The sequence below is a fragment of the Aquarana catesbeiana genome, linkage group LG05 (genome assembly GCF_042186555.1).
Source record: "Aquarana catesbeiana isolate 2022-GZ linkage group LG05, ASM4218655v1, whole genome shotgun sequence".
Classification (NCBI taxonomy): domain Eukaryota; kingdom Metazoa; phylum Chordata; class Amphibia; order Anura; family Ranidae; genus Aquarana; species Aquarana catesbeiana.
Window position 1 is genome coordinate 609,691,693 of NC_133328.1, and position 21,131 is coordinate 609,712,823.

The window sequence follows — 21,131 nt, forward strand, 5'->3', positions numbered from 1 at the left end:
ACCTGTCAGAATACAAATAAGGGAGCTTGCATTGTTAAATTGTTAATGAGCATGCATGCTTGTTCGAGGATAGCGAGTCTCTAACCTAAAATGAGTCAGATACCCATGTTTGTATATTTAAAGCTGAAGTTTAATCTACTTATAAAGTGCCTTGAAAAAGTATTCATACCCATTGACCTTTTCCACATTTTGTCATGTTACAACCAAAAACCTAAATTTATTTTATTGGGATTTTATGCGATAGACCAACACAAAGTGGCACATAATTGTGAAGTGAAAGGAAAATGTAAAATGGTTTTCAAAATTTTTTTTTTTTACAAATAAATATGTGAAAAGTGTGGGGTACATTTGTATTCAGCCCCCCGGAGTCAATACTTTGTAGAACCACCTTTCTCTGCAATTACAGCTGCAAGTCTATTTGGGGATGTCTCTACCAGCTTTACACATCTAGAGAGTGACATTTTGCCCATTCTTCTTTGCAAAATAGCTCAAGGTCTGTCAGATTGGATGGAGAGCATCTATGAAACAGCAATTTTCAAGTCTTGCCACAGATTTTTCAATTGGATTTAGGTCTGGACTTTGACTGGGCCATTCTAACACATGAATATGCTTTGATCTAAACCATTCCATTGTAGCTCTGGCTGTATGTTTAGGGTCGTTGTCCTGCTGGAAGGTGAAACTCCGCCCCAGTCTCAAGTCTTTTGCAGACTCTAACAGGTTTTCTTCTAAGATTGCCCTGTATTTGGCTCCATCCATCTTCCCATCAACTCTGACTAGCTTCCCTGTCCCTGCTGAAGAAAAGCATCCCCACAACATGATGCTGCCACAACCATGTATTACGGTGGGGGTGGTGTGTTCAGGGTGATATGCAGTGTTACACTGCATGTTACACATAGCGTTTTGCTTTTAGGCCAAAAAGTTCCATTTTGGTCTCATCTGACCAGAGCACCTTCTTCCACATGTTTGCTGTGCCCCCCACATGGCTTCTCACAAACTTCAAACAGAACTTCTTATGGCTTTCTTTCAACAATGTCTTTCTTCTTGCCACTCTTCCATAAAGGCCAGATTTGTGGAGAGCACAACTAATAGTTGTTCTGTGGACAGATTCTCCCACCTGAGCTGTGGATCTCTGCAGCTCCTCCAGAGTTACCATGGGCCTCTTTGGCTGCTTCCCTGATTAATGCTCCCCTTGCCCGGCCTGTCAGTTTAGGTGGACGGCCATGTCTTGGTAGATTTGCAGTTGTGTCATTCGCTTTCCATTTTCGGATGGTGGATTGAACAGAGCTCCTTGAGATTTTGCAAAACTTGAGATGTTTTTTTATAACCTCACCCTGCTTTAAACTTCACCCTAACTTTATCCTTGGCCTTCATGATATTGTTTGTTCGCTAAGGTTCTCTAGCCAACCTCTGAGGGCTTCACAGAACAGCTGTATTTACTCTGAGATTACATTTCACAGTTAGGTGGACTCTAACTACTTATTAGGGGACTTCTGAAGGCAATTGGTTCCACTAGATTTTAGTTAGGAGTATTAAGCTGGAAGTATTAAGCTGGAAATACTACACAATATATAAAAACACTATACAATTTTCTGTAGATTTTTGCCTTTAGATTTACCAAAACCATATAATAGAATGTTGAACCTTAAGAGTTTTAATTTGTATGCAATCAGGCAGGCCCTTGCACTACATGGTTTTGTAAATCTAAAGGAAATCAGACAACACAAGCTGTACAGTGTGTATGGGGTCTCAGAGTAAAGGGTGCTGAATACAAATGCAGATATTTGTAAAAACATTTTGAAAACAATTTAGCATCGTCCTTCCACTTTATAATTATGTACCACTCTGTGTTGGTCTATCACATTAAAAATCCCAATAAAATACATTTACATTTTTAGTTGTAACATGACAAAATGTGGAAAATGTCAAGGGGTGTGAATACTTTTTCAAAGCACTGTATTTTGCCTTCTGGCTCCTTTTTCATCTCATTCACAAGTAAATAAAACCTGCCTTCATTATAAACCTTATTTTAGACTCCTCGATGTCATCACTAGGTCTCAGTAATTCTTTATTAAAAAAAAAAAAAAAGAAGTGAAATCCAATGAATGAAAAGGGGTGGACCAGGAACAGTAAATCTGGGGAGTTAAAGAGCTGGATGATGCTGCACGTCCTCCAGCCAGGAAACAAGGCAGGCTCTAAATTTTTGCAGCTTCTACTGAACTTCTTCTGAAACAGATTAAGTAATTTCAGTACGTGAGGAATCTGCACAATTGTGCAAGACTGAAGGGAAGGCTGGAATTCAGCTTTAAAAAGAGCACTCACCTGTCAATCAGCTGCCAGGCAAAGGACAGGTCACCCACAATCTGCATGGTTATGAGCACCTCCTCTTTGATATTAATGGTGCGAATCATCTGATGCAAAAACTTCCTGGTATCAGCCAGGAACTGGCAAATCTGAAGGTTGCTCTCCAGCTGGTGAAACTCCTGAACCTATAAAAAGAGAGAATATGAAGAACAATATAAGAAAGTTACCGCTAAACTTGGAAAGGGCAGTAGTGTGGGCTAGTGACATACTAAATTAGAAGCACCAACATCCCTGGAAAGAACATACAATCAGAAATAATTTAATAGGATTTTTGGTGGTGCCTCAGATAAATGGTATCATTTATCAAAGGTACCGCCAAAAAATCCCATAAAAAAAAAAAAAAAATTCCTGTATGTATGTTACCTCTAAACTTATTTAATATATAATTTGGTGTGATTTGCAGCTTCTTTTTCTTTTATTGCGAGCTGCAGCACTATAAATCTTTCACAACAAAATAAAAAAAAACAAAACTCCAATAATTGTGGGAAGAAGAGTGGTGGTGTCCCCTGTCCATTGCCTGCAGTGGCTAGTTTGTGTCTGGTTTGTGTTTGGTAATAGAATTCATTAATGCTACAGGCCTAAAAGTTACTGGAACTTTACACATACTGTACTTTTGCCTGGTGTTCTTTTTAAGATAATAAAAGAGATAATAGCTAAAATATAAAATAAGGCCAGGGAACAAAGAATTCAGAAAAGTGTGTGTGTTGGTAAAGTGTTGTTAGCAAGCCAAATATGTATATCTCATTAAAGTAGATGCAAAGGCTTTTGAAATCCAATCCTATTTTAGCCAAACCTGCTACTTACCAAATCAATTTAACCAAAAACACCTAATCAATATTCACCTGTTATATTTGCACAGGTGTTTTGGCAGGGGCAGGAAACTACTGTTTTTGACTCTTGTGAGCGGTTGCTGAGCCCATACACTTTAATGACAGGTTGCCGTCCAGCTGTCATCACTGCGGTAACCAATGGCTGTGTGAACAACTACAAATAGCCATGGCCACTGGGAACCTGTCATTAAAGTGTATGGACTCGGTGACCACAGCTAGCCACTCACAGATGTCAAAAACAGCAGGAGGTAACAGCAGATTCCTGTCGCTGCCATCCGTACTGCGCCAAAACACTTGTGCAAATGTTGCCTTAGAAACTCTAAGTTTAAATACCGGGCACTTTCACCCCCTTCCTGCCCAGGCCAATCTTCAGCTATCAGCGCTGTCACACTTTCAATGACAATTGTGTGGTCAAAGTACCCAAAGTATATTTTTATCAAATTTTGTTCACACAACTAGAGCTTTTCTTTTGGTGGTATTTAATCACCACTGGGTTTTTGTTTTTTTTTATTATTCTGAAAAATGTTTCTTCGTTTAGGTTATATAAATTTTGCAAATAAATAATTATTATTCATAAATTTAGCCCAAAATGTATTCTGCTATATTTCTTTGGTGAAAATAACCCAAATCAGTCCATATTAGTCTGTGGTGAAGTTATAGAGTCCACAAACTATGGTATGTATCTGAAAAATGATCACACCTGATGTACTGACGCCTCATTTCTTGAGGCCCTAAAATGTCAGGACAAACTGTCACCAGTGCAGTACAGCTTTATCATATAACTGGTGTGGCGGTGATCAGGGACACTGACTGGTGATAAAAGGAAAAAAAAAAAAAAAAAAAGTTATAATTTACATAGTTTTTTCCTTTTTAAGATTTTTATTTATTTTTTACACATTATGTTTGCTTATAGCAGTGAAATACATTGCTATAAGCAAGCATTTTACTGAATGAAACAGATTCAGTTTGTTTTCTTGTGATTAGCTGTGATTGGTCAAAGCTATTCACATGGTACAGATGGGCTGTAATTAGCCCTGTCTGTACCATGTGATAAAAATTGACCAATCACAGCAACACTATTGTACACAATGGATGGCATGAAAGGGAGCATCTATTGTGTACAACTGTCATGTGACCTGCTGTGATTGGTCAAGGCGTTCACATGGTATCGGCAACGAGGCGGTACACTGATCAGTCATTGGCTGTGTCCCGTGGACACAGCCGGTGACAGGTTGCACCAATACGCGGCCCTGCGATAGGCGCATTCTGACAGAATGTCATAAGACGTTCACTCAGGATGGGAAAGCCACCACCTGACCATCAATCTGCTATTCGCTGGGTGGAAACTGGTTAATCATGCTCCCAGTTATGGAATAGAGGGGGGTCATATGTGCATTAGGGCACAATCAATGTTTAGGTGGACATAATGATTGGCTGGCTATACAAGAGTATCACTCCTAGGTGTAATGTAATTGGACAAGGGGAGGTCCAGATGTTTACCTGCACCTCCTCTTCCCCTCTCCAATCATAGAGCACCTTGTATTCAGCGAACAAAATACATTTTATACATGGATGAGGGGGAAGGTATAGGTAGAGTAAACAACACTATTCTTCACTGTACAAGCACCAAATCCACAGCAGCAGAGCTAGAAGATCAAAGCTGACAGCAGTATCTGGGCATGAATACAACTAAGATTGTTAACATCCCAAACAGTCATCGGGGTGGAGTATATACAGAACTTAGCTGGACCAATCAAAAAGTAAATAAAAAAAAAAAAAAAGTAAGGACATATGGCACTGTGAAAATAGGAGAAAACAGCTTCATAGCACACCTAGTGTACAGCAGCTGTGATACTTGGCATTAATAGATAACTGGTTCGCTTGAAGGTCAGTAAACTATAGAAGGTGAATAAATGAGTGGGTGGCAAAAGTGCTGGCAGCAAAAAACATCCCATGCCCCCCCCCCCCCCCAACTCCTTCAGAGAATCTGCAATAAAGAATAACTGGAACTCAAACCTCTTCCAAAGCCTGTATGAGCTGCACAGTCTTCCGTCCCGCTGCTGTAGAATCATCATAGCTCAGGGACTGGATTTGTTTGGAGATCTCACGAAACCAGGCCTGCAGATTCTCTGCAGAAAAAAAAAAGGACAGAAGGTCAGTGTCAGGCTTTCATATATTAAAAAAAGGTGATAAACTGAACATTCAACCAAAAGATAAAATGTATGCAAACCATCACGAGAGAAAAGGCTGGCACAGCTAAGCAAAGATGGAAAGATTGCAAAAGACCTAAATTTTGAGAAACAGTTTGTTCAACCTTTTCATAACTTAAAGTGGTTGTAAACACTTAGATACAGTATAGCCAGTGAAGTGATTGGCCTAGGTTGATGCACAGAGATAAAAACAAATCCGCACTTAGGAGCATATTACATGTAACATGCCAAATACAGGTGCAACATGTAACATGTTCCAAAAGTGATATTAATTCTGTTCCCCTCTATTGGCAATGCTAATCATGGTAATAGTTTAAATACAGCATCTCACATAGGGGAGTACACCCCTTATATTTTATTATATCTTTTCATGTGACAACACTACAGAAATGACACTTTGCTACAATGTAAAGTAGTGAGTGTACAGCTTATGTAACAGTATAACTTTGCTGTCCCCTCAAAATAACAACACACAGCCATTAATGTCTAAACCGCTGGCAACAAAAGTGAGTACACCCCTAAGTGAAAATGTCCAAATTGGGCCCAAGGTGTAAATATTTTGTGTGGCCACCATTATTTTCCAACACTGCCTTAACCCTCTTGGACATGGAGTTCACCAGAGCTTCACATGTTGCCACTGGAGTCCTCTTCCACTCCTCCATGACGACATCACAGAGCTGGTGTATGTTAGAGACCTTGCTCTCCTCCATCTTTCGTTTGAGGATGCCCCACAGATGCTCAATAGGGTTTAGGTCTGGAGACATACTTGTCCAGTCCATCACCTTTACCCTCAGCTTCTTTAGCAAGGCAGTGGTCATCTTGGAGGTGTGTTTGGGGTCGTTATGTTGGAATACTGCCCTGCGGCCCAGTCTCCGAAGGGAGGGGATCATGCTCCGATTCAGTACATCACAGTACATGTTGGCATTTATGGTTCCCTCAATGAACTGTAGCTCCCCAGTGCCGGCAGCACTCATGCAGCCCCAGACTATGACACTCCCATCACCATGCTTGACTGTAGGCAAGACAAATTTGTCTTTGTACTCCTCACCTGGTTGCCGACACACACGCTTGACACCATCTGAACCAAATAAGTTTATCTTGGTCTCATCAGACCACAGGACATGGTTCCAGTAATCCTGGAGGCTTCCTTCTGGGAGGACAGCCATGCAGACCAATTTGATGCAGCGTATGGTCTGAGCACTGACAGGCTGACCCCCCACCCATTCAACTTCTACAGCAATGCAGGCAGTACTAATATGTCTATTTCCCCAAAAAAACCTCTGGATATAACGCTGAGCACGTGCACTCAACTTCTTTGGTTGACCATGGCGAGGCCTGTTCTGAGTGGAACCCGTCCTGTTTAAACCGCTGTATGGTCTTGGCCACCATGCTGAAGCTCAGTTTCAGGGTCTTGGAAATTTTCTTATAGCCTAGGCCATCTTTATGTAGAGCAACAATTCTTTTTTTTCAGATCCTCAGAGAGTTCTTTGCCATGAGGTGCCATGTTGAACTTCCAGTGACCAGTAAGAGAGTGAGAGCGATAACACCAAATTTAACACACCTGCTCCCCATTCACACCTGAGACCTTGTAACACTAACGAGTCACATGACACCAGGGAGGGAAAATGGCTAATTGGGCCCAATTTGTACATTTTCAATTAGGGGTGTACTCACTTTTGTTGCCAGCAGTTTAGACATTAATGGCTGTGTGGTGAAGTACACTCACTACTTTACATTGTAGCAAAGTGTCATTTTTTCAGTGTTGTCACATGAAAAGATATAATAAAATATTTACAAAAATGTGAGGGGTGTACTCACTTTTGTGAGATACTGTAATACCACCTGTTGGAAGTGGGGGGGGGGGGGGGGGGGGGGGGGAAGAAAAAGTGCTGTGGATGGGGGAAATACAGTACAAATGTCCCCTAAACATACAGAGATGTCCTCTATAGCTTTCCGGACTATTTGGGTCATGTGATGTTGCAAGAGTGGCAACAGTGTCTTACCATTCTTTTCCACTCTGGTAAGAGGCTTCACCCCGGAAAATACATCAGCCAGTTCCATCATACGTTCTGAACCTTCCTTCCTATAGTTCTCCCACTTGGACTGTTTCTCAGACAACATCTGCTTAAACATCTGTAGGGAGAGAAATAAATAATACAGAAAAACCCCCTCAAAAAAAAACTCTTCAGGAATGCTTCTCCCAAACTTAAGTAGACTAATACCAATATCAAATGGTTTATATCAGCAAATGTGGTGCCTATATTTAAAAAGGGATCAACGTCTTTACCAAGTATCTAAAGTAACTATAGACCTGTTTGTTTAAACTCCTATAGTCGGGAAGATACTGGAGAGTTTAATAAAAGACCACATAGACTGAGTTCTTGCTGGGAAAAAATATTTTAAGCAACAGACAGCATGGATTCATGAATGACAGAAGTTGTCAAACAAACCTTATTTTTTTTTTTTTTTTTTACGAAGAGGTAAATAAAAGGAGAAAAAAAAGTTTAACCCTGCGCTTGACCAACAAAACAGCAGCTCACACAACAAATAAGGATTTTGTCAAAAATGGGTGCACAGACAAGTGTAGCGCTATAGGTTTTTAGAAGCTTATGATGTAACTTATATAAAATTATGAAAAAGAAAAAAAATAGTCTATGTCAATCCACAATTAATTAAAAAATTAACAAATTAAAAAATAAAGTCTCTGGTGCTCTTCAGGTGTCTCTTCAAATGCAAAAGACTGCTGTTAGACCAAAAGGTATATAATTCCTTAATCACCACGTGGATAACACATGCAAAGATTTAAGTGTGATGGACCCTCCACACAGAAAGAGTGAAGGCTTACCAGAGGGATTGAACTCATAAGAACGTACGTTCAATGAGTCAATCTAGCTTGTATCACTAACAGGCAATCAAAAGGAAGGACCTCCCAACTGGATGGCGACAAAACGCCAAATGTATCCAGACTCGTGAGGCAACTATCTTTGAAATGGATGGCAAACCTTCCCATGGATCATCTCAGAGGAATAGCCCATATGAAAATAAAGAAGGGGGGCCACATAGCATAATACCGTTTTGTAAAGCAAATTTATTTAAAAAAAGTAAACAACTTACATTTCAGTAGTAAAAAAAGCGCTTCAAATAAAATTATGGCAGGCAGTGGAGTCTCCCAAACATTTATTGCCATCCATTTCAAAGATAGTTCCCTCACGAGTCTGGATACATTTGGAGTTTTGTCGCCATCCAGTTGGGAGGTCCTTCCTTTTGATTGCCTGTTGGCGATACAAGCTAGATTGACTCATTGAACGTACGTTCTTATGAGTTCAATCCCTCTGGTAAGCCTTCACTCTGTGTGGAGGGTCCATCACACTTAAATCTTTGCTTGTGTTATCCACGTGGTGATTAAGGAATTATATACCTTTTGGTCTAACAGCAGTCTTTTGCATTTGAAGAGACACCTGAAGAGGTAAATAAAACCTTGGACAGAGGGGTGGCGGTGGACATGGAATACTTGGATTTTGCAAAAGCATTTGACACCTTTCCCCACACACGGCTCATGTGTAAGGTAAAGTCTACAGGCTTGGAAAGATCCGTTTGTAAATGGTAAGAAAACTGGCTACAAAACCGAATTCAGAGAGCAGTGGTTAATGATTCTTACTCTGAATGGTCTAAGGTTATCAGTGGTGTACCCCAAGGTTCAGTGCTGGGACCCTTACTTTTTAATACATTTATAAATTATATTGGGTCTGGGATAAAAAGTAACATTTCTGTCTTTGACACCAAGCTATGCAGTGGATTAACATCCTTACAGGAGGTCTCCAACTTACAAGCCGACCGCAATGCACTGTCTAATTGGGCGACTATGTGGCAAATGCGGTTTAATGTTGATAAATGTAAAAGTTATGCACTTGGGGGCTAAGAATATGCATGCATTATACATACTAGGGGGGGGTACAACTGGGTGAGTCAATGGTGGAGAAGGATCTGGGGGTTCTGGTAGATCATAAGCTTAAGGCTACTTTCACACTGGGGCGGTGAGGGTGTCGGCGCTAAAGCACCCCTAGTTTTAGCAGCACTTTACTGTCATTTTAGCAGCGCTTTCGTGTGTACTGCTAGCGGCCGAAGGGGGTTAATAGCCCGCTGCCGAAGCACTTTGGCAGCGGTGCCCATTCATTTCAATGGGCAGGGGCGTTTTAGAAGCGGTGTACACACCGCTCCTAAACCACCCCAAAGATGCTGCTTGCAGGACTTTTTTTTTTTTTTTTTTTTAAACGTCCCACAAGCTCACTGCTCCAGTGTGAAAGCACACAGGCTTTCACACTGGAGTGACAGGAGAGGCGCTTTACAGGTGCTATTTTTAGCGCTAAAACGGCTGTAAATCGCCTCAGTGTGAAAGTGGCCTAATAGCATGTAATGCCAAGCTGCGTTTTCCAAAGCGAGCAAAGTCCTTTCTTGTATTAAGAGAGCTATGAGAGAGCGCAGAGAGAGAGAGCGCAGAGAGCGAGCGAGCAGAGAGCGAGCGAGCAGAGAGAGCGAGAGAGCGCAGAGAGAGAGAGCGCAGAGAGAGAGAGAGCAGAGAGAGAGAGAGCGCAGAGAGAGAGAGAGCAGAGAGAGAGAGAGCGAGAGCAGAGAGAGAGCGAGAGCAGAGAGAGAGCAGAGAGAGAGCAGAGAGAGAGCAGAGAGCAGAGAGAGAGCAGAGAGAGAGAGAGCGAGAGAGAGAGAGAGAGAGAGAGAGAGCGAGAGAGAGAGAGAGCAGAGAGAGAGAGAGAGAGAGAGAGAGAGAGAGAGAGAGAGAGAGAGAGAGAGAGAGAGAGAGAGAGAGAGAGAGAGAGAGAGAGAGAGAGCAGAGAGAGAGCGAGCGAGCAGAGAGAGAGCGAGCGAGCAGAGAGCGAGCGAGCAGAGAGCGAGCGAGCAGAGAGCGAGCGAGCAGAGAGCGAGCGAGCAGAGAGCGAGCGAGCAGAGAGAGAGAGAGAAAGAGAGATCATTTTGCCCCTGTACAAATCATTAGTAAGACCTTATCTGAAATATGCAGTTCAGTTTTGAGCACCAGTTCACAAAAAGGATATCAGGAAACTGGAGAAAGTGCAGAGAAGGGCAACCAAACTGATAAGAGGCATGGAGGAGCTCAGCTATGAGGAGAGATTAGAGGAACTGAATTCATTCTCTCGAGAAGAGGAGATTAAAGTGGTTGTTTCCTTAAAAATGTAATTCACTTGCAGTCCCTCTATTTTCTAGGCATAACACACAAGGTAAGGGTTTTATTAAAACAAAGCTTGTATTGAAGTAGGAGACCGGCCGGGAGTCACCGGACTGGCTTGAATATAGCTGAAAAAAGGTATTTACAAGCTTCATTTTAATAAAACTACTAACTCCACATTCTGCCTACTCAGCCAGCATACATGACGAAGATACAGTATGGGCACTGGATTTTTTTAAGTAACTTTTTCAGTTTATTCTCATGACTGTTATAATAAAAAAGTTCCTTTTCAAGCGGCTCCAAAAGTGGCTTTTAAAGTCACTCGCTAAGGAAGTGACAGCCATAGGTTGGCAAGGGTCTCGGATCAACTAATGTAAGGAGGAATGTGCCAAATATGTGGTGTGAAAGACTAGAAGTTCAGTGATGCTGGGGAGTAATTTCTGTTGACCAAACCAAATCTGGAGCAGATCCCTTTCACCTTTTATTGCCCATATTACTTCCCATGATCATGTCAATCTATCAGTCTAGTACATACAGTTAGGTCCATATAGATTTGGACACGGGCACAATTTTCATACTTTTGGCACCAGAATAAAATTAAAATTAAACAATCCAAATGAATTTGAAGTGCAGACTTTCAGCTTTAATTCAAGGGGTTGAACATAAATATCAAGTACAAATTTTAGGAACTGCCCCCCCCCCCCCCCCCCCATTTTCCGGGGCTCAAATGTAATTGGTCAAAAGATTATAATAAAATGTTCATATTTTGTTGAGAATCCTTTACTGGCAATGACTGCCTGAAGTCTGGAACCCATGGACATTACCAAAGACTGGGTTTCCTACTTTCTGATGCTTTGCCAGGCTCTAACTGCAGCTGTCTTCAGTTGTTTTGTTTGTGGGAGTTTCTGCCTTTAGTTTTGCCTTCAGCAAGTGAAATGCTCAATTGGGTTGAGATCAGGTGATTGACTCGGCCATTGCAGAATATTCCACTTCTTTTCTTTCAAAAGCTTCTTGGTTGCTTTTGCAGTGTGTTTTGGATCATTGTCCATCTGTACTGTGAAGCGTCATCCAATCAACTTTGCTGCATTTGTCTGAATCTGGGCTGACAGTATCTCTCTAAACACTGCAGAATTCATCTGGCTGCTTCTGTCTTCTGTTTCATCATCAATAAACACCAATGACCCAGTGCCACTGGAAGCCATGCATGCCCATGCCATCACACTGCATCCACCATGTGACCACAAATGACGTTGTGTGCTTTGTATCATGAGCTGTTCCAAGCCTTCTCCACGCCTTTTTCTTCCCGTAATTCTGGTATAGATTAATCCTAGTTTCATCCATACAAAGAATGCTGTTCCAGAACTTGTCTGGATTTTTTAGATGTCAAAGTCTAATCTGGCTTTTCTATTCTTCAGACTTATGAATAGTTTGCATCTTGTGGTGAACCCTCTGTATTTGCTCTTGTGAAGTCTTCTGTTGATTGTAGACAATTTTATGTTGCTGAGCTCACCAGTGCGTTCTTCTTTCCTCAGAATGTACCAAACTCTGGATTTGGCCACTCCTAACGTTGCTGCTATCTCTCAGATGGATTTGTTTCATTTTTGAAGCCTTACAATGGCTTGTATGGACAGATCCTTTGAACACATGATGTAGGTTCACAGCAATAGATTCCATAGATTTGACCTCATATTATATGGTTTTGGTGAATCTGAAGACAAAAATCTGCAGAAAATCTAATAGTATGTATTGGGACTATATTTAGAATCAACTCCAGACCTTTTACCTGCTTAATCGATGAAGAAATAACGAAGGAGTAGCCCACACCTGGCCATGAAACAAGCTTTTGATTCAATTACTTTTGGTCCCTTGAAAAAGGGGGATGGCTTAGTGGAACTTCAGTCATTTTTTTTCAACTTTCCATGTATTAAATCTTCTACCCTTGTTGTTTTAATTTTGGATAGCAAAACATTTTTTTTCTGCCAGTAAATACCTTATATAGCCCACTTAGTTTCTTGTCTGGTAAAAAGCCTAGGCTTATGACATCATGCAAAGCTCTCTCTCACTCTCATGAGAGTTGCCAGGAAGGGGGGGGGGGGGGGGGGGGAGGGCGAGTCATAAGAGGGCGCTGTGTGTCTGTGTAAATCCAGGAAGTGAACAGGCAGCAGCTTCAGCTGCCCACAGTTAAAATGGTTGAAGCCAGACTCAGTGGAGGGAAATTTCTGCAGAATATTTGATAAGTACAGAATCACAGTATATATAAAATAATATGCAAAGTGGTTGGAGGGAAGCTTCAGAATGGCAAAGATGTTTTTTATTACAAAATTATGACTTCAACTGAATTTGACTTATTAAAAACAATTTCTGGGCTTTCACACAACATGGTGCTTTCCTCCTTGCACACTAATAGAAAATGTCCACGATCTTCCATTTTTAGGGCCTATACACATAGGTGATTCGTTTCTCTGCCGGTTGGTAGAGAATCTTCACCCCATGCACACACTAAGTGTGGTTAGCTGTGGCGAGAAGCTGCATGGCCAGATTTGTATTGTACTCTGTATAAATTAAAGGCCGGAGCCACTGCTGTTAACATGTAACCGCTCAGCTGAATACAGTGATTGAGGCCTCATGCAAACCCTTTGCAGCCAACCCTACAAATTTGTATGAGACTATACCATAGACTGCTGCTGTGTCCAGAGGCTGCATTGAGCCGCATCTAATTGTAGCAACCTGTCCGCCTTCATTCGTTCATCTGAATGAGGCCTTATGATGCTATACACCAGACCCTGTAAAAATAGGATTTTTTAAAACAGCTTACCTGTAAAATCCTTTTCTTTCGAAGGACATCACGGGACACAGAGCCACAGTAATTACTGATGGGTTATATAGGTATCACTGGTGATTGGACACTGGCACACCCTATCAGGAAGTTCAACCCCCTATATAATCCCTCCCCCTTGCAGGGATACCTCAGTTTTGTAGCCAAGCAATATAGTGTATTAGAAGAGGGGCGGGACCTCTGTGTCCCGTGATGTCCTTCGAAAGAAAAGGATTTTACAGGTAAGCTGTTTTAAAAAATCCTATTTTCTTTCTCGAACATCACGGGACACAGAGCCACAGTAATTACTGATGGGATGTCCCAGAGCAATGCTACCTGAGGGGGGGGGGAACCACGACCAAGTAGGGTGCAATCAGACCTGAGGACCCTGTACCGCTGCCTGCAGCACACTACGCCCAAAGGCGATATCCTCATGCCTTCTCACATCCACCTGATAGAATCTGGTGAATGTATGAACTGAAGACCAGGTTGCGGCCTTGCAGATTTGAGCCATAGAGGCCCGGTGATGCACTGCCCAAGAAGCACCAATAGCCCTTGTGGAATGTGCTCTGATCTGAAACGGAGGAATCTTCTGTTTCAAACCGTAAGCTTGAATGATCAACTGTCGAATTTATTTAGAAATGGTAGCTTTTGACGCTGCCTGTCCTCTATTGGGACCCTCTGGCAGCACAAACAAAACATCCGTCTTGCGGATCTGAGTAGTTGCCCCTAGATAGGCCTTAACTGCTCTTACTACATCCAACGAATGTAGAGATCTCTCTTCCGGAGAACAGGGATCTGGAAAAAAAGGAAGGTAGAACAATGTCTTGGTTTAAATGAAAATCAGAAACCACCTTCGGTAAAAAACTAGGATGAGGGCGTAGTACCACTCTATCCTTGTGTATAATCAAATAAGGCTCCTTACAGGAAAGGGCTGCTAATTCTGATACTCTTCTAGCAGAAGAGATGTCCACCAGAAAAATTAATTTCCTTGTCAACAAGACCAAAGGAATCTGACTTATTGGTTCAAAAGGCTGTTTCTGTAACACAGCCAGGACCAAATTCAAGTCCCAGGGGTTTAGGGGCGCTTTAACCGGAGGATTAAGACGCATCACCCCCTGCATAAAGTTTCGGACCAAAGAATGCGAAGCAAGTGGCCGATGAAATAATACTGATAAAGCAGAAACCTGGCCCTTGATGGTACTCAAGGCCAGCTTCATCTCTAATCCCATCTGTAGAAAATCAAGGATTCTACCTATGACATATTTCCTGGGATGCCAACCTCTGGATTCACACCAGGTTATATAAGCCTTCCAGACTCTATGATAAATCATCCTGGAAGCTGGCTTCCTTGCATTAATCAAGGTAGATATGACAGGACCTGAGAGCCCACGACTCTTCAGAACGTGGGTCTCAATAGCCAAACCGTCAAATTTAGCGTTTGTAAGGCAGGATGGAACACTGGACCTTGAGATAACAGGTCTGGGCGTACCGGTAGGGTCCACGGGGAACCCACCGTCATCCTTACTATTTCTGCATACCAAGTCCTTCTGGGCCAAGCGGGGGCCACCAGAAGTACCGACTTCCTTTCCTGCCTGATCCTGCGAAGGAGTCGTGGTAGTAGCAGAATAGGCGGGAATGCGTAAATCAGTGAGAACCGATGCCACGGAATCACCAACGCATCCGTCCCGCATGCAAGAGGATCTTTGTCCTTGCCACAAATCTGTCTATCTTTTTGTTGAATCGGGATGCAAAGAGATCTACATCTGGAACCCCCCATCTTTGGCATATGGCCCAAAAGACGTCGGGATGCAGAGACCATTCCCCTGGAAGTAACTGCTGGTGACTTAGATAGTCCGCCTGCTGATTCTCTATTCCCGGGATAAAAACTGCCGATATGCATGGCACATGCATCTCTGCCCAGACTAAGATCTGGTTCACCTCTTTTTGAGCAGCTCGGCTCCGGGTGCCTCCCTGATGATTGACATAAGCCACTGCTGTGGCATTGTCAGACTGGATCCTGACCCTGTAGCCTGATAGTCCAGGCTTTTAGAGCTAGATGTATCGCCCGGATCTCCAGAATGTTGATGGGTAAGGTCCTCTCTGTCTTGGACCATACCCCTTGGACCGCAGCCTGTTCCAGAACTGCTCCCCAACCTGACAGACTGGCATCTGTTGTTACCACCGTCCAGGTAACCGGTAGAAAGGATTTCCCCTTCTGCAGGTTTTCGGGTATGAGCCACCAATTGAGGCTCTGACGCACCGCATGCGACAGGTGCATCGGAAAGTCTAATGCCTGAACCTTCTTGTTCCAGGTCAACAGAATACTGTGTTGCAGCATTCTTGAGTGAAACTGAGCATAGGGAACTGCTTCGAATGAAGACACCATCTTCCCTATTAGCCTCATACAAAGGCGGACTGAGGGACCCTTCTTGGTCCTTACTGTCAGAATCAGCTCTCTCAAAGCAGTGATCTTTGCCTGGGGTAGAAATATTTTCTCCTGGCTTGTATCTATAATCAGACCTAAATACTCCAGTCTTCTTACTGGTTTTAGGAAAGACTTTTCTAAGTTGAGGATCCAACCCAGGTGTTCTAGATACCTGACCGTGGTCCTCAAGCTTCCATTCAAAGAGGCTACCGACCGGTCTATCAAGAGCAGGTCGTCTAGGTATGCTATGACAGCTATACCCTGAGCCCTTAATCTGGCCGGAGGAGCCAAGATCTTTGTGAACACTCGAGGTGCAGTGGCTATCCCGAAAGGCAGAGCCACAAACTGGAAATGGCGCCCTCCTACCTCGAAGCGCAGAAACTTCTGATGAGCAGGAAAAATGGGCACATGCAGATATGCATCTCTGATGTCTATTGATGCCAGAAATTCTCCTCCCTGCAGGGTGGGAACTACTGTTCGAATTGATTCCATGCGGAAGGATTGAATCCTTAGGAATCGGTTCAGATCCCTTAAGTCCAAAATGGGCCTGACTTCCCCATTTGGCTTTTGGACCGTAAAAAGGTTGGAATAGAAGCCCAATCCCTGGTCCTTTGCGGGAACTATCATAATGACCTCCTGCGACAAAAGTCGCTCTAACGCTAGAAGGAGCGACTGCTTCGTCTCTGGGAACATTTGATCTGAGGAACCGAGGAGAAGGGAATTCCTGAAACTCCAGCTTGTACCCCAAGGTTACCGTGGAGACTACCCATCTGTCCTGGAAGTCCTCGTGCCAGAGCTCTGAGAACTGTCGCAGTCTTCCCCCCACTCGAGTGAGCGGGGGCGCCCCCTCATGCAGAGGTCTTAGTGTTTTGCCTAGTAGGCTTCTTTCCCCAGGACTTCTTTTGTCCCTGGGGTTGACTCTTGTCTCTGGACCCAGATGGAGGCGGCCGTCGAGACTGTCTGGAGGCTGAAGCCCCCGGCGCTGGGGAAAGAGTCCGTTTGAAAGAGGGACGCTTACTCTTCTTCTTGACAGGTAAGAGAGTGCTTTTCCCACAAGAGATTCTCTTGATATAGTTATCCAAGTCCTCTCCAAACAACCTTGCACCACGAAATGGAAACCCAGCCAGTAGCTTCTTACATGGTGCTTCGGCTGACCAATTTTTCAACCATAGGATTCTACGTATATGCACCAACCCCAGTGAAAGACGGGAGGTTTGCACGATAGAATCTCTAATGGCGTCAACCACAAAGCATAAGGCCGCTGGAAGGTTAGCAAACCCCTGGGCCTGCTGTTCAGGTAATACTTTGATGACCTGCTTAACATGGTCTCTTAAGTATTGACAGACTCCAATCGCTGCTACTGCAGGTTGGGCCACTGATCCTGCTAAGGAGAAAACATCCTTCAATAGGGATTCCATCCTTTTATCTACAGGCTCCCTGAGCATCTGAGCATTGTCTACAGGACAAGTCAGGCTATTATTTACGGAGGAAATGGCGGCATCAATAGCCGGTATTCCCCACATTTTAATAAACTTTTCTTCCATCGGATAAAGTGTTGAAAACTTTCTCGGCGGAAAAAAACGTTTGTCTGGGTGATCCCACTCAGAAAAATAAGCTTTTCAAGTAAAGTATGAACAGGAAAAGCATGTGCTGCTTGGAAAGGTTTCAGTGACCCCAAAGCAGAAGAGGATTCTTTAGCAGTTTCAGGTATGGGCAACTTAAATGTGGAGCGGACCAATCCAGTGAGGATCTGCACTATGACTTTCTCCTCTTGGGAAGTCGCAGAGGGTCCCTCTCCACCTGAATCCTCCGAAGAGGAATCATCCATCCCATCCCGATCCTCTGAAAGGGATTCATCTCCTTTATCCCAGAGCTCCTCTGTCTGAGGGTCTTGGGGAACAGAGGAAAGCCTAGTGCGTTTTCTTCCACTGAGTGAAGACGTAATCACGGCCATTAATCTTTCCTCTAGACCATTAATGGTTGAGGAAAAAACCTCTTGTGTAATATATACAGGGGCTGAAGTGCCAGAAGCAGGTGTAGCCCCTGACCCCGATGGCTCTCCCTGGCTAGCCGTCCCTGGCCCATCTTTAGGGGGGGAGGATGCTGCCGACAGGGGGCCCTCAGAACCTGAACGAGATCCCCTAGTGTCTCTGGTTCCTGGGGTGCTTGAACCTCTTCTACCCATAGTGCAAAGCAACAAGGTGTGAGGTATACAAATGAACACTGCCCGCTGAGCGATGTAGTCTGGCTAAAAGCCTTGCTACCCAATGCTCAGTCTGGTGTTACTTCAGTAAATGCTGCCTAGGAGAATGCCTGTGTCCCACCTTACATGCGACCGTCAGCTCTGCGTCTCTCAGAAGGCTGAGTGCACCTGTACAGAGTGCCTTTAATAGCCTGCAGCTGGCCTGAGTGGGAGTCTAAACACTCTGTGATGACATCCCGCCCCCTCCTCTACCGCCCCCCCTCCTCGAGTTTTGAAAAAAACGAGCGCTTCCCGCACTGCCGACTCTCCTGTCATGCTTCTGGAGAAAAGGCTGGGGATGGGGGGGGAGGAGGGAGACTGGTAACAAGATCTGCCTGAACGGCTATCTTCAGAGATGGTGGCCATTAGGCCGCAGAGCCCGGGTGGTATAACCACTTTCTAGACCCCTGTGGCCCCTCTCTAGCCTGGGGGGAACATTCAAACATGAGAAATCCCCCTTTCCACCTTACCTGCTTGCAGCCTGCTTTGAGATGCTGGGACATAATCAGCACTGAACACCTGAGACAGTCAGTCAGCATGTGTAGGTTTGTGCTCTTGGCAGCCCCCGGTGGTCACAATAGGCATAGCATGCATTTACCTTAAAGGAGAAAAGCCACTAGAACTCAAAAATTCTGTGGAATCTCCTCTTACCTTATCCAGCCGCAGGGTGCTGTTTACACAGACCCAATCTTCAACTCTCACGGTGGGCTCCGTTTGAAAAAACCGTCAGAGACTGGGGCCCCCATCAGTAGGGGGATCCAACAGTTCTGGGACCGTAAAGCACCTCGCCAGAAATTAGGAAGTTTAAAGCCATTTTCTGATCTGCGGGGTCCAGCTCTCTAAAAAGAGAAGCATTACGGGTAAAACCTCGTTTCTTCGGACACGAGGCCCGGGTACCATTCAATTCGGCCATGAAAAGACACTTTGAATGGATCCGGTTCGCCTGGCTTGCCCCAGTATAGGATCTTAGGATATTCCCTTTGGAGCTCAGCACAGGACATCTTTACACGTCCATCACCTAAGACACTGGCGTAAAAACTGAGGTATCCCTGCAAGGGGGAGGGATTATATAGGGGGTTGAACTTCCTGATAGGGTGTGCCAGTGTTCAATCACCAGTGATACCTATATAACCCATCAGTAATTACTGTGGCTCTGTGTCCCATGATGTTCGAGAAAGAAATCACTTGTATCCCAGCTAAATCAAAGCTGGAAAGCTTACAGGCAGATTACAACAGTCCACACCTTCTGGACATGGACCAGTAGCAATGGGCTGTAAGAATGACCCAGGCTTTCCTTGGTTCTTCTATACCATTCCATCTATCTTCTGAAACAATCCTATCTCTAAAAAAAAAAAACAAAAAACAAAAAAAAAAAAAAAAAACTACACAGAAAATGGTCAAATCAGATCTTAACCTCTTCCTGCCCAAGGTATGTCATATGACATCCTTGACTTTAAGCGGGTATATCTTAAGGATACCTGCAGCTACAGGCATCATTCAGATATCTTTTTCAGCCGGCGATTCCCTACACCATAAGAACAATCATAGCGACTGTTCCGCCGCTTGATTGTTTTTTTAAAAACACCGCCCTCTGGTGCTTCTACCGACTCACTACTTCCATCGGTGAGTCGGAGACAGGATGCGCCGGCCTTGGATGGTGACCATAGAGATTTCCGGCAGACCAGATGGTCGCCGGAGTCTCTATGATCGTTCGGAGGCCGGGCGCGATGTTACAACGTCACGCCCTGCCTCTGCATTCAAACAAATGTCGCCGCCTTGGCTGGGAAGCCGAGATCGTTTATTTTATTTTTTTTATTTCAGGCTTCCCAGCCTAAAGGTGAGATGTGGGGTCTTATTGACCCCATATCTGACTGTAAAGAGGACCGATCATGCCATATTCCTATTACAAGGGATGTTTACATTCCTTGTAATAGGAATAAAAGTGATCAATTTTTTTTTTTAAAGTGTCAAACTAAAAAAAGAAAAAGTAAAATTAACAATAATAAAAAAAAAAAAATTTAAAGCGCCCCTGTCCCCGTGAGCTCGCACGTAGCGAGCGAACGCACATGCAAGTCCCGCCCACATATGAAAACTGTTCAAACTACACATGTGATGTATTGCCGCGAACGTTCGAGCGAGAGCAATAATTCTAGCCTTAGACCTCCTCTGTAACTCAAAACATGTAACCAGTAAAAAATTTTAAAGCGTCGCCTATAGGGATTTTTAAGTACTGAACTTTGGCACCATTCCACGAGTGTGTGAAATTTTGAAGCGTGACATGTTAGGTATCTATTTACTCGGCGTAACTTCATCTTTCACATTATGCAAAAAAATTGGACTAACTTTAATGTTTTTTTTTTTTTAAGCATGAAACTGTTTTTTTCCCAAAAAAAAAGTGTTCGAAAAATTGCTGCGCAAATACCGTGTGAGATAAAAAGTTGTAACGACGTCATTGTATTCTCTAGGGTCTTTGCTAAAAAAAAAAAATATATAATGTTTGGAGGTTCTATGTACTTTTCTAGCAAAAAAAAAAAAAAAAGATGAATTTTACATGTAGGAGAGAAATGTCAGAATTGGCCTGGGTGGGAAGTGGTTAAAGAGTAACTCTCACATCCTGTTTTGGCTATGGGACAGGAAGTGAAGGGAAATCTCTCCAATGGGGCACAAATGGTAACAATAAACCTTATAAGGGTTATAACCCTCCCTTACTCTATCCAAAATGAAAAAAAGTTTTGCCTATAGTTCTACATTAATTCAATGTAATGCAGCAGTGAGATTTTCATGGTTAACAATAAACCCAAAGAATGGACAGTGTTACCTCCTTCAAGATGAATTCAAACTGAGCTGTGTCCAGCAGAAGTTGGAACAAGACCTTAGAGTTGTACTTTGACTCAACCAAGACCTGGTCTTTGACCTGACGAAGACGCTTGTTGTTTGGGTCATAGGCTAAAATAGAATAATTTAATTAATCAAAAGGGGGTAGACACAAGAGAAGCTTCTACCCAACAAAATGATCTTACAATACATGTTTCAAAGCAGATATAGGAG

At 43.4% G+C, this 21,131-nt stretch overlaps 1 protein-coding gene across 1 annotated transcript in view; it reads right to left on the reverse strand.

Annotated features, from left to right (window-relative positions):
* WASHC5 (WASH complex subunit 5) overlaps positions 1 to 21,131 on the reverse strand; it is a 112,736-nt gene that overhangs the window by 54,790 nt on the left and 36,815 nt on the right. The window contains exons 10-13 of the mRNA XM_073632233.1: positions 20,902 to 21,029; positions 7,405 to 7,534; positions 5,208 to 5,320; positions 2,320 to 2,486 (exon numbers count right to left, since the gene is read on the reverse strand). Coding sequence (XP_073488334.1) covers positions 2,320 to 2,486; positions 5,208 to 5,320; positions 7,405 to 7,534; positions 20,902 to 21,029 — 538 coding nt within the window. The remainder of the gene's footprint in view (positions 1 to 2,319; positions 2,487 to 5,207; positions 5,321 to 7,404; positions 7,535 to 20,901; positions 21,030 to 21,131) is intronic.